This window comes from Lepus europaeus, chromosome 4, assembly GCF_033115175.1.
Source record: "Lepus europaeus isolate LE1 chromosome 4, mLepTim1.pri, whole genome shotgun sequence".
NCBI lineage: Eukaryota > Metazoa > Chordata > Mammalia > Lagomorpha > Leporidae > Lepus > Lepus europaeus.
Window position 1 is genome coordinate 43,770,746 of NC_084830.1, and position 14,858 is coordinate 43,785,603.

The window sequence follows — 14,858 nt, forward strand, 5'->3', positions numbered from 1 at the left end:
TTAAAAAGTTCAAGGAAAATATAATTACAAGAAATTTACTTTGGCACAAAATAATTTTTATATGTATGCACATGTTTTTTTCATAATTCATTTTCAACAAACTGTTTTGAAGATTCCCACAAATAAATAGTATGTTCAGTTAAAATTATAAAGTGGGTAGCATGTGTCTCATATAAAGCTGCTATGACGATTAAATGAAATAATGCATATAAGACTCAGTACTAAAGTTAACACACATATGCTATTAATACTAATTCTAGGTCATTAAAACTCTCCCCACTAATTTCTCACATAACTACACATACAAGCTGAAAAGTAATTTTATTCATGAGTTTTTAAAATATAAAATACTCACAAATTAGAAAAAAGATTACTCAATGATTACAGAATGCAATACTCAAAGTTGTGATTATAGCTTAATGATCCACTCTTGAAAGTCATGTAACAAAATTTAATTCATTTATAACCAAAGAGAATATATCTTCAGATAATATGGTTTTAAAATTTTATAAAATAAAAGTCTCTAAGTACGGAAAAAACTGTAGGCCCACTTGTATCAAATAAGGTCACAATTTCAGAAATCATCATGTATTTTAATGAGTTTGAATCTTATTTTATTAAATATGCATCATACTTTGATTCATCTACCTCTTAAGCAGAAAAATACATCAGAAATTGTGTCAGTTTTAGGAGGATTTCGTAGAGCTAAAAAGCTGGGGTTTTTTTTCCCCCTAGAATCTAGCATATATGATTTCCAGACTATCCTGAAATGTCCAGGTATATGATCATACACAGGATTAATGTTCATTATCAGCTTGGAATTTTGAAAATAGCTTTCAACAGATGGTGAAAAATCAATGTTAACATCTACCATCTAAGAAATAAAGTTTGTAATCAGAATGTAAGTGCCTGGCTGAACTGATTCACTGCTTAAGAATGCCTCAAAGAGTTACACTGTCACATCCCTTTAAAATTCAAAATTGAATATCAAGAAGAATTAGGCCTACAATAGTATTTTTAAATGAACACTGTTCACAAAATAATTATGGATTCCTTTAGTATTAGTGCCCTTTAAAAATCCCATTTTCCAATAATGATTACTATTGTTAATAACAAAATGTCAGGAAGCCAACATGTTTATAGATTTCAAAACATGAAATACGAGGGCTTTAAAAATTTTGCGAGAAAGTGGAAATATCAGAGTATGCAAATTTTCCATGAACTATTCAATGTTCATGTATATATGTCTGTCAGAGAGGATGTATGGAAATGATAAAGCACTTATAAGCTCATCTGAAAATCTGGTACTAAGATATCAGTCTTTCTTTTGTTTCCAAAACCCCTATATCCCCTTGAAACCTATCCTGAATATATGAAAATAACCAACTGCTACAGTCTAAATGTTTGTGTCTCCACAAAATTCTTTATGTTGAAACTTAATCACAAACATGATAGTATTTAGGAGGTGGGACCTTTGGGGAAAGTAACCTGTGAAAAGGATGAGTGTCTTTTTAAAAGAGGAACAAGGTAACTCCTTTCCCACCACACCGCCTGTGGACATAGTGGGAAGGTGCCAGCTATGAACCAGAAAGTGATTCTTTACCAGACACAAAGTCGGTCAGAGGCTTCTTCTTTGGCTTTCCAGTCTGCAGAACTAAGAGAAATAAATTTCTGTTGTTTATAAGCTTATGGTATTTTGAAATAGCAGCTTGAACAGACTAAGATACAAATAAATGGCCATTTAATTGGCCATATATTTGCTTTAATTTTGATTCTCTTTAGTAGTATTGAACTCATCTATATTCTAAGCCTCTTAACGTCTATATGTCATATACTGTATCTACTGAGGAGTTCAACAGACACAAAGCTTCTAAACATGTTTTAAGAAAGAAGAAAATTAAGTTGGAAAAGATTTTCCCACACTGCAAAAAATTACATCTTTCTGCAGACAATGTTACATGTCACTCATCAATGAAAATAGTGAAGATAAACTTAGAAACTATGAAGATAAACTTAGAAAACAACCCAAAAAAATTCCAACAATTCATCTCTCTCCAACTTGAGAAATATCCCAAAGAAATACTTAACTACTTTTTATTTGGTCAGCCTATAACAGTTTTTAAGAAAAACTATGTGAAATCTAAAGGATAACCTCAGACAAAATGCAAAAGGTACCAATGAGGTAAAACCCAAACTTGTGGCATTAGAGTTACGTTAAGACAGAGACCTAACATTCAAATCAATGTGGTCATACAGAATGAGAGAAAATATCTACAAAAAATCACCTATCTGATATGGGTTTAACTTTTAAAAATATAAAGACCTTCTACAACTCACGAACAAAAAAAATTTTTTTGAATTGGCAAAGACTTGAATATACATTTCATACAAGATGTACAAAGGACCAATTAAGCACAAGAAAAATGCTGAACATAATTAATCATTAGAGAAATGCAAATTCAAACTGTAATGAGACACTACTTCATATTCATTAGGATGTTTATTATCAAAAAACAAAATTAAGTAAGTATAAATGAGGATGTGGAGAAATTGGAAAACCCTCATATACCATAAAATGGTGCCACCAACTGTGGAAATCAGCATGGCAATCTCAAAAAATTAAACATGGAATTACCATATGATCCAGCAATTCCACTGTTAGATGTTTATTCAAAAGAACTGAAAGCAGAGACTCAAACAGCTATACTGTACTTACATGTTCATAGTAGCATTATTCACAACAGCTATAAAGCTGGAGGAAACCAGGTGCCATTCAATGGATAAGCAGGTAACAAAATATGCTTTACATATATAATGAATACACACATTTCTGTCTTACAAAGGAATGAATGAAGAATAAATAGGAATTAAATTTTGGTACCTACTACAAAATGGATGAATCTTGAAAACATCATGCTAAATGAAATAAGCCAGACATACAGGACAAATATCAAATGGTTGTATGAAGTACCTAGAAGAGTCAAATTCATAAGAGACAGAAAGTAGAATAGTTATAATGAGCTGGAAAAGAGGGTATTGAGGGATAGTTCTGGGCACAGCTGTTGAAGGGAATTGAAACCAATGAGAAAGCACTTAATGCCACTGAATTTTACACTTAAAATTTTACTTAAATTCTGTGTTATGTGTATTTTACAATAAAAAAAATTGTAGTAGTTGTAATAATAAGAAGAAGAAATTTTCAATGCAAAGTAAAGAGTATGGAATCAACAAAGAAATTATCAAACTGAGGCACTTATATTGATTATGTGTTTTCAGGCAAGTAATTTGATCACTCTGAGACTAAGTCTTCTATTCTTTGAAAGAAGATTATACTAGATGATATCAGTGTTTCTTTTCAATTCAAAACATTCCATAAAAGTACTTCTGGGTGCCAGAAGAACCAAAGTTGGATATTAAGGCTGCTGTCACTCAAACAGAAATAAAAGAATTAACATCCAGTTAAATGTTTGTCCTCTTAAGATGTTCAGTTAATGAGAATGTTAATCACAAAAGCAGACAGATGAATACAAATATGGCTCTGGTAAACAAGGAATAGAAATCTCTCTCTCCAGGAGCATAATAAAAAACCAAATCTAAGTTCAAGGCCCAGCGGCCACAAACTTTAATATGATTAAGGACAGGGTAGTTGAGCAAACTATTTTACTCCCTGTGGGGTTACTTATTTTCTTTATTTGCTAATAAGTATTGCAGGCATTTTTGGTTTTTTTAAGACTTGAAGGGCCGAACTTCCATTGATGCTGAAAGGATATGAGGAGCAGTATCTGCCTCACCTGTAATTCAGACACCAGATCAATACCACAAGCCTACTAGAACCAATTCCTGTTATCTTCTGATTACACCAAACTGAAAAACAGATTCCACAGAAGCATCTTTCTCTAACAAATGAATTGCTCAACAACAGCACTAGTTAAAACCAAATCTTTGGCACTGTGCTAAGTAAGGAATGGGTGGTTGGAGCGATCCCTCAATATTAAAAAACAATGTGTTTTTGCACATTCCTCTTAGAATTAAAATGGCAATGACATATATAAGTAATAATTATGGAAGAGGAGGAACATCATTCTTAGGCAGAATTCCAAACAGCACAAACTTCACATAAAAGTAATTTTGCTTCAATAAAAGAAAGAAACTCAGAGCTGCACAGCAATGAATCTGGCTGCCGCACAAAGTAGCTAACATTCTTTGAACAAAATGTTCACGCAATGGGTAGATGACTATAAATCAGATGTGTCATGAACACTCAGAGATTGAGATAATGTCTAATATTCCACTCAACACAAATACTGACAATTCTATGAGATTAGCATTACAATAATATCTATAAACTATTAATTGCAAACTAGCAGAGTTCAGATTGAATAGCTCTTCTGTTGAAACTTCTCAATCTCATAGAAATTCATTTCTACAAGACATGAAGCACACTGTGAATTCAAAGCTGAAAAAGGATAATGTACAACTTCACTCCTTCAAGTAAAAAAGGTATGAAACACTTTAGAATAACGTAATCCTCCATAAAAATCCTTGTCCAGCCACTACATGACTTTAGATAACTTATTAACTTCTCTGAATTTTAGTTTTAAAAGAAGTATATATCTTATTTCATAGGGTCGTTATAAAAGCTTTGTTAAATTAGATACTTGGCACTATATAAAAAATGCCGTATTCTCTTTCATTTCTTACCTATCCTGTAATAACACACTTAAAAGTTACCTTCTCCATGTTCTCCCTGACTTTCTAAGCCAAGTACTATTTCCATACTCTGAACATAGAAAATAGGTAGCATGTGTTTCTCTATAAATAAATTCAATTTTGGAACCTTCTAATATAGGAGAAAGTGAATTTGAGACTATATTATGGTCTTTCTCAAATATAATCAGGAAGAAAGAGGGCTAATGAATAGTTTAACTATTTTTAAGGGTTTACATAAAAAAGTATATATCCTCATTCAAAGAAACTTAGAAAATTCCTCCTCCACCAATCCAATGATATTTGTGTATTTAATTCTATCATTAAAGCACAATTCTAGGCCAGCGCTGCGGCTCAGTAGGCTAATCCTCCACCTTGCGGCGCCGGCACACTGGGTTCTAGTCCCAGTTGCCCCTCTTCCAGGCCAGCTCTCTGCTGTGGCCCGGGAAGGCAGTGGAGGATGGCCCAAGTGCTTGGGCCCTGCACCCCAAGGGAGACCAGGAGAAGCACCTGGCTCCTGCCTTTGGATCAGCACGGTGCGCCGGCCGCAGCGCGCTGGCCGCGGTGGCCATTGGAGAGTGAACCAACAGAAGGAAGACCTTTTTCTCTGTCTCTCTCTCACTGTCCACTCTGCCTGTCAAAAATAAAAATAAAAAATAAAAATTAAAAAAAAAAAAGCACAATTCTACAGGATGTCTTCTAAGCCATCCCTGGAAGTCCCAGGGAAATTTTCTGCTTTCTTCAAAGTATAAGAGATACTGCTTCGGCCTCACTTTTGCAATTTAAATACAATTATTTTCATATGTGTCTTCCCCATCAGTCTAAGTTTTCATGGTCAGTGACTATGTTTTACCCTGTTTGCACTCTACTGCACTCTTTTCCCAAACCAACACAGAGCCTATCATAATTCAGGTAATCAAAAAATATTTAAGGAATGACATCTAATCTCCTCTATCAGTAAGTTTTTTGGGGCCAGTGCTGTGGCACAGCAGGTTAAAGCCCTGGCCTGAAGCACCAGCATCCCATATGGGTGCTGGCTCTAGTCCCGGCTGCTCCTCTTCCAATCCAGCTCTCTGCTATGGCTTGGGAAAGCACTAGAAGATGGCCCAATTCCTTGGGCCCCTGTACCCACATGGGAGACCCGGAGGAAGCTCCTGGTTCCTGACATCAGATCGGCGTAGCCCAGACCGTTACGGCCATCTGGAGAGTGAACCAGGGGATGGAAGACCTCTCTCCTGCTCTCTCTCTCCCCACCTCTCTGTAACTATGACTTTCAAATAAATAAATCTTTCATAAAATAAGTTTTTTAAGAAAAAGAGTAAATAGCAAGATCACAAAAAAGAAGTAAACATAAACTTCAGGAACTTATTTTTAAATTAAAATTATAGTTCAAGAATATATAAATCATCAACATTCATGTAATGGAATTCTGTATAGCAACAAAACCAAACAATATAAAAACTATATTCCACAGCATGACTATCCATACTGAATGTAACAAACATGTAGAGTGACAGAAACACGTCAAAAAGGAATATACGTTGTACAATACCATTTATATTAAGTCCACGAAAAGAAACTAATTTATGTTACTAGAAAACAGAATAATGATAAACTTTGGAGAAAGGAGAAAAAAATATTTTGTGGATGCTTTTCATGTTATTTATGATCTTTGAATTGGTTATCAAATTTTCAGCTATTAATATGTCAAGCTGTTCACACACAATATACTTTTCTGTAGATAATTAATATTTCAATTAAAATTCAAAGAACAAAATTGAAAATGTACTGTTGTTCTGTTTTGCAAAGAAAAAAGAACATTAAGACCCAGGAAGCATCCTGAACCCCAACAGCACTGTCACTACAGAAACATGCACAGCACTATCTGCAAGACTAAGACTTCATTCTGATAGGAGCAAGCCCACTGACCGGCTCTTTAGTGATTCTCAAATTTTAACAAGAGATAAATTCAAACTTGATTAATGCACTTGAGATTCCAGCCATTAAACATTACTGATCAATGTGTCTTCTCTAACAGAACCTACACCAGATCCTATACTTTTCAATCCTTTTCTAAGGGTCTAACAGAACTAAATGAAAATACAATGCAAAATAGTGAGCAAATAAAATATTTCTGAAAAGTATACTTTCACTCATTTGGAAGCCATGTAGAGCAGAATTAACAATAAAATATAACCAAAAAGTTCACAAAAAGTAAATTCCAAGAAATCTAGTAATAGCTTGTCCACGGAAGCTAAAATATTCAAGTATTCATGTTAATAGGAAAATGTAAATGAGAAAAATAACTTATTTTCAATCTTACAGTACATCTTTATCTGTACTGATTAAATTTCATTAGCTTCTAGCTCACATGTAATTAAGTTTAATTCAGAAATTATTTTAAATAAAAAGTAATATAAACTGTTGTTGGTTTACATAGATTAATAATTGAAAACATTAAAATTTTTTACAATGACTAAAGTCTTTATTTTAAAAGCTGTAGCTTATAGTAAAAGTGTTTTATACAAAATATAAAAGGATACTTCCAAAAGTTTATGGAAAAACAGAAATAATAGATAAATTTATTTTGGTGTGAAAAAATTGGAAACCCATGAATACTATAGGTCTTCCAAAAGTTCATAGAAAATATGGACCACATAAAAGACTGCATGGTTTTAAAACTTTTGGGGGCTGAAATAAGTGTATCTTTTAATTCTATCTGTCCACAAAATTTTTTGAAGTACCTTAATATACACATAATCATATCTGTAACTTTAATAAACTCTAGAATGTGGAATCCAAATGAAATAGCTTATATAATTTGAAGATGGGGAAACCATGAGTGGGAACAGAGTTGACATTTAATGACATAACAAAAATTTTCTCTACGAAAATAATCCTCACTTACCACAGGAGTTAAATAAATTTCCCCATCTTCATACTGATTTTGATTTAGTCAAGCAATATATCATGTATCTGGTATTTCACTGAGTTCAAACTGCACTTAACTAAGCAGTATCTAAATTTATTGAATTTTCTATTTACTACTTTGAATATAGAGTTGCTAACAATAGACTGACCTATCAAAGATAATTTATTTCCTATTTCTTAACTAACTTAAAGCAACTATTTGAAAGCAATATATTTCTGTCAAACATAGCAAAAATATCACCACAAGAATAATGCAGAAGTGGTCTTATCTACAAAAAAACAAAGCATATCCAAATAAATATTAGTATTCTGTAATCTCAGGCTTTCATTATTTAATTGGACTATTTTGTTACAAATGTCTACAGACATATTAAACCACAGACAATATTTATAGTAAGTCCTACACATACTTAAAATAAGCCTCTCTTATTTAAATATTCTTTCCTATACAGGTGATAACTTATTTTGCAAATTCTGGCTTTTTGAAGAAGAAATCTCTATAGTATATTGCAATATTTATACTAAAATTATTTTAGCCTTACACATAATAAATAAATCAGCACATAATTGAATAAGTTTTCATAAATAGCTATTAAAACTGCTAGTAACATATCAACTGGTATAAATCCCACACTATTTCTTGATAGATCAGCATATAGAAGTTGGAATCAAACGCAGCATGTGCTATGTATTTGCAAACAAAAACTTAAATGTATCTCTATATAACATAATAAAGAACATTAAAAATATGGGTGAGTTAGAACAGCATGAAATTTATTAAGATAAATCAAGAATAATCATCAAGTAATGGAATTGGTTTCAACTACAATTTCTATTTTGTTTTTAATTTTCTGTATCAGTATAAAATTTCCCTGAAAATGTAAGAATTTACATTACTGATTCCATTATTAAATCTATATATTATTAAAGGAACACTTAAGTATTTCAGATAAATTATTTTTCTTAAACATCACTGAATAAAAACTTAATGGAACATATATCTTATAAAAATAAATTACACACTATGATGAGAATGCAAAAGATGTATTCCAAATTGAAATAATTCACCTTTTAAAATACTAAAAACAATTTTCACTAGAAAATAATTTCATATATTTAAGCAATTATTTCTTTTAATACATGAAAGCATTCCTTTCAACTAAAAATGTACGATTAGCAACTATTGGCTTGCTTTCTGTGAATCTCTTCAAATTAAAGGTAATGTGATCTTCAATTAAAGCAACTCCGCCCTGAATGAAAAAGATTAAAATCAACATTTCCCAAAATGTAGCTACTGGAGACATCAAATATATTCTAACTCTCTATAATGAGTATAATTTTCACTCAGTGGCTATGAATATGAGTCAAATTATTATTCAATAGATAAATATTCTGGCCTTGATATTAACTCACAGTACTTTTTTTGAACCTTTATATCCCCACAAAAAAAAAAAAAAAAATTGGGCACTTGCCCTTTTTATGTCCTATTACAATATGAAAAAGCAGTATTTTATAATACCTCCAACATGGACTGTCATTAAACCAAAAAGTTATTACTGGTACAAAATACACTATGAACATATTTAAGAAATTAAAAAGATTTTTTAGTATATCAGTAAAAGCCAGTACTTCAGATATTTTCTAATGTTTTGCATAAAACAAACATATGGACGTAAGACGTTTGGTTTTTTTCCCTTCCAAGATAATAAATGAAAATTAACATAAACCACATTTTAACATAATACTTACCAGCATGTGGGGAGTTTCAGAAGTTTACCATAAAGAGCAGTACTGAAAGAGGGAATAATCGGTACAGGTAAGCAATAAGATCCACTACAATCCAAAGACGTTAGTCCTGCCTGGAAACCGAATATCTGAAACAAAAGAAAAGATCCAAATGTTCACAGAGACAAACTTTTAATAAGCACAGGATGAAATACGTCAGTTTCAATTTGCTGTACGACAGCTGCACACTGTGTTCCAATGTCTTATTCCACTTTGCAAGCGATCAGAATTTTCTTTTATTCAATTTGACATTAACCAAATCAAAATTAAGATATATAAACATACAGTATTTCTTTCACATCTCTGAAAGATCACCACTCTTTCTATTGACTAAATTTGTAAGTTCCACATTTCTATATACAGCCCTAATATAGTAGTTTGTTAAAATGTTCATTTTTTTCATAAACAGCTGACTGCATTTTCTACCTTCTAAAAAATAACCTTAATAAGTGTTAATATTTTATAATTAAAGTAACAATAAGTACAAGAACAATCTTAAAAATGTGTTTTTTCTTCAAATTGCATTATGCATACATGAAAATGAATCTACAGAATGCTACTCATTCCATTTTCTTTTGTGAGGTTTTATGCACAAGGAAATTTGAAATATGGAAATTTGAAATAAGCTACTCTTCATATGTTTATAGTTAAAATGAGCAGATCACACAAAAGAGTTTATAAGCAATCCTTGAAATTCATAGACAAGATATCTATCCCAACAGAAAGAAACAATGTAACATCACATTTGATATGAAACACTGTAGAAAACTGGCATTTCTGCTTCAATTATTCCCAGTGTGATAAAAGATAAACATCTCATATTGGGAATTCTGAAACAGCAATACAAAGAGCTATTGTTATTCAAGATGCAAAAGCAATTTAACCCCAAAATTTGTCTTATTATTTTTTATTCCTTGGATTTACAAAGAAACAACTTCCACACAAGGTAGTTTAAAATATTCATGGAAAATGCATATTATGGAAAAATTCTGCATAGATTTCAAAAAATTTGTGCACTGAAAATAAATTATCTTTAAATTCTATTTTCCATGAGCATTTTGAAATAACTTCACATAGACTGATTAACTATAAAATTACATTCTCAGACATGTTTAAAATTTCCTCATAACTAATTTTTGAAAATATTTTTGTTTACTGAGTATAAGGTGGTCATTTTTTTTAAAAGTGTTAATCCATTTCCAAATGTTTTCAAAAAGTTATGTCATGAATATTCATCAAACTGTCAAGTCAATTGTTCTAGAATAAATTTTCACTGAATAAAGTAACATTTTAGAAATAAGGCATTATTAGCAATGACATTTTCAGAGAAAAATCATTTCAGAAGACCTACCCAATTACTATCAATTCACATCATTTAATAATGTAATTACTATCAAACAATGTATCAAGGTAAGGTGATGCATCTATTTAACTTCTATAGGTCTTTATTAACCAACTGGTAAGAAATACAGGATTAAGAAGGGAAAGGAAAAGTCACACTTCTAATACTGAAGCGATTGCTTACAATCATTCATTAAAATTTAGGTATTTCACACTCATTCCTTTTGAGGACCTGTTTTGAGCAACTCTGTGTGCCAGAACTGTGCTGGGCACGACACAATTGCAGCACTTTCTAATTCCTTCTAAAGGCCCAGTATTTCAAGGATTCGAAAATCACGAATTAATATGACTTAATCCCAAACACAATTATTCAAACAATCTCTAAGCTTCACATATTTCTAGTAATGTGAGTAAGGATAACAGCTTAACATACCATATCACCTTATGTTCAATAAGAACTCTCTCAAAGCCACTTTCTAATTTTCCATTACATGCTCCAACAGTATAATCAGAGACACTATCATTAACCGCACTGCAGAGGAGATCCCCTGCTGGTTGTGTGTAGAACTGCAAAGGAGTACTAGGGAAGTTGCCTATCACCCTTGTTTTCTAAAACGTTTATATTTCCATTTTACACAAAGGTGCTTCTAAGGAAAAATTCAAGTAGATAAAAACAGTACGGAAGAAGGTGTATTCAACAAAGTAATTATCTTCTATAGATAGCCAAATTAATTTTATACTTAAAGGATGGTAGTGGGCTTCCTATCACTCACCACATCAAAAGTAACTATTTCAGTTTCACACTGGTGTTTGGCAACAAGTGGAACACATGCATTCCAGAACAAAGGGCCTAGTTCAAATCCTGGCTACTCTGTTTCCAATCCAGCTTCCTGCTAATGCTTATTCTGGAAGGCAGCAGATGTTGGCTCAAGTACTTGGGTCCCTAACACCCACATGTTCTGGGATCCTGGCTTTGGCCTGGCCAAGCCCTGACTGTTGCAGGCATTGGAGAATGAACCAGCAGATGGAAAATCTCTGTCTTTCCCTCGGCTCTCTGTCTTTAAAATAAAATGAACATCAGAAGTTCTTTAAAATAATTATTTTAACAAAAAATTTTAAACTCCTTCTTCTAAACTTCATCAAAGATATACATATTTACAATGACTATGTAACATAATAATTTGTCAGCATCTTTTGACCTAGATTATAAATACTGAATCTGGAAAAAGGAGATCCAGTAAAATGTGAATCTAAGTTGCTAAGGAGGATAGTTTATATAACCAGAAATAGAATAAAGTGCTAAATATTATAAACTAATAGTCTAAAACAGTAAAAATGTATGAAGCAATAACTACCAGAAGCAATTTTAGTAAAAGGAAATGCAAACTTGAATAAGATAAACTACAAACAACATTAAATGGAAAGTTAAACATGTAAGGCCACTTAAAAATATGCAATTAGCAAATAATAAAACATGTTAAAACAAATGTTCCTGACAAGATCTCAACAACAACAACAACAAAAAAACTGTAATAAATGTAGCAACATAATACAAATTATTTCATTTTTAACAAAAATTACTGTGATGAATTAGTATTAGCAAGTTTAAAAACATAAAAATCAAGTGATAACAAAAATATAAGTTATGTAAAATCATTTTTATGCTGTTGCCATTTTAAGACACATAGTATAATAATATAGCTAGCATCTTAAAGATGCTTCAACAAAGACACAAGTAATCATCGTCCCTTTCTCCTGGAACGGGAAGATTGATTCTCCACTTACCCTTAAAGAAAAACAAGCTGTCAGACCACCTCCTCTGCAACAAGCAGTAAAATAACATTTGTCTCCTTTCATCAGCAAGTATCTTCAAAGAGTAGCCCAAAGTCTACTACAATTTCTTTTTTTTTAACCTACACACTTCTTAAACTCCCCAATCTAGTTTCTGGGTAAGTATTCACTGAAACAAAAAATAACTATGGGGAAACTGGTACTTATATTTTTCAATTATGGAGGGAAAGGAAGAAGTATTATTTCTTGCTTTTTCCCCCTACCAATAATTTAAGCAACTAAAATTATAAATATTAAACACTAACTTCTCTACCACTCGGAATTTTTTAAGTGTAAACACTGTTCTGGTGTCATCTTTATTTAAAAAAAAAAAATCGCCAGCTCAAGGACTTGGACCCCTGCCACCCATGTGGGAGTAGCAGATGGAGTTCCAGGCCCCTGACTTCAGCCTCAGCCAGCAAAGGCAGGTGGAGCCATTTGGGGAGTGAACCAGCAGATGGAAGATTTCTTTCTTTTCTTTCTTGTCTCTCTCTCCCTCTCTCTCTTCCTCCCCTCTCCTCTCTCTGTAACTCTGCCTTTCAAATATATAAATCTTTTTTAAGAAGAAATAAAATCACTTCGAATATTAGAGCAAGAACACTTGCAACTAAACAATCAAAAGAAAAACCAATTTAAAAATCGGCTGATAATTTGAACAGCTGTTTCTTGAAAGAATAAATGGAAATGGCCAATGAGTAATAAACATGTTAAAAAAAAGTGCTGAGTATCATTATTCATGAATTCTACATAAACATAGTATCTTTGAAAGGCCTAAAATTACATCTGCTTCAAGAAAACGAGGCAAATACTTATCTGATATTCAAATTTTGTTCACAGAACACAATTTGATTGGATATATTGTCTTTGATAAGCAAAAACACTTTCCACTCAACATTTCAGTTCATCATTGTGTAAACCTGTGCTGGGATGCACTGCTTATGTAAAAAAGGAAAAATGGAATAGCTGGGCAAAAGTTCCAATAATTCTCTTCACATAACTATTTAACAAGAAATTTGTCTTTTATATCAAGAGATTAATATAACTTCAAGAAATGTGACCAAAAAATGTGGTTAAACTTTCCTTTAGACACATTTATTTGAAAGGCAGAGTAACAGCACAAAAGAGAGGGAGAGAGATCTTTCATCCAATGGTATATCCCCCAAATAGACTAAATAGCCTGGATTGGGCCAGACAGAAGCTTAGAAACACGAAGTCCATATGGTCCCACATGGGTGACAGGAGTCCAAGCACTTGGGCCATCCTCCACTGCTTTGTGAGGTGCATTCGCAGGGAGCTAGATTGGAAGCGGAACAGCAGGGACTCAAACTGATGTTTATATGTGATGCTGGAATTGCAGGCAGCAGTTAACCCCCTGTACCACAATGCCAGCCCCAAACCTTTTTTTTTTTTTTTTAAGATTTATTTTATTTATTCAAAAGGCAGAGTTCCAGCAAGAGAAAAAAGGGGGTGTGGGGGAGGGGAGAGAGGGAGAGAGACTTCCACCTGCCGGTTCACTCCCCAAATGACCTCAACAACCAGGACTGGGCAGGCTAAAGCCAGAAAACAGGAGCTTCATCAGGGTCTCCCACATGGGTGCAGTGTTACCTGCCAGTCATTATACATACTCTGGACATCTTTTTTTTAATAGATAAATAAATAAATCTTAAAGTTATTTGAAAGGCAGAGTTGCAGAGAAGCAGAGGCAGAGAGATGGTCTTCCATCCACTGGTTCACTACCCAAATGGCCACAATAGCCAGAGCTGGGGCTGATCTGAAGTCAGGAGCCAGGAGCTTCCTCCAGGTTTCCCACGCAGGTACAGGAGCCCAAGGACTTGAGGCCATTTTCCACTGCTTTCCCAGGCCATGGCTGAGAGCTGGATCAGAAGTGGAACAGCCGGGACTCAAATAGGCATCGAGACATGGGATCCCAGTGCTGTAGGCAGTGGCTTAACTCTTTATGCCACAAAACCGGCCCTCCCTTTTTTTTGTTTTTAAACAAAACAGGTTGCCTCACAGAAATGTTCTCTTCAAAACCGTGTTTTGAAGCATCCATATTAAATCACATGCTCTTTCATTATGCTTACAAAAACTGACAGAATCTCCAAAAGTTCAAATTACTACAACCTTACAAATATTGATATATGAACCTCAAGCAACTGACAAAAAATCTTCGAAAGAAGTACACATGTATTTTCCTTATTTAAGTATATTGGAATAATGAATAAACCTTATATATTACTTAAATCTTAAGTTTCAAAGTATCA

General features: G+C 32.9%; 1 protein-coding gene across 1 annotated transcript in view; it reads right to left on the reverse strand.

Annotated features, from left to right (window-relative positions):
* Positions 1-14,858, reverse strand: part of VPS13B (vacuolar protein sorting 13 homolog B) — a 785,675-nt gene that overhangs the window by 669,460 nt on the left and 101,357 nt on the right. Inside the window, 1 exon segment of the mRNA XM_062188180.1 lies at positions 9,388-9,512. Coding sequence (XP_062044164.1) covers positions 9,388-9,512 — 125 coding nt within the window.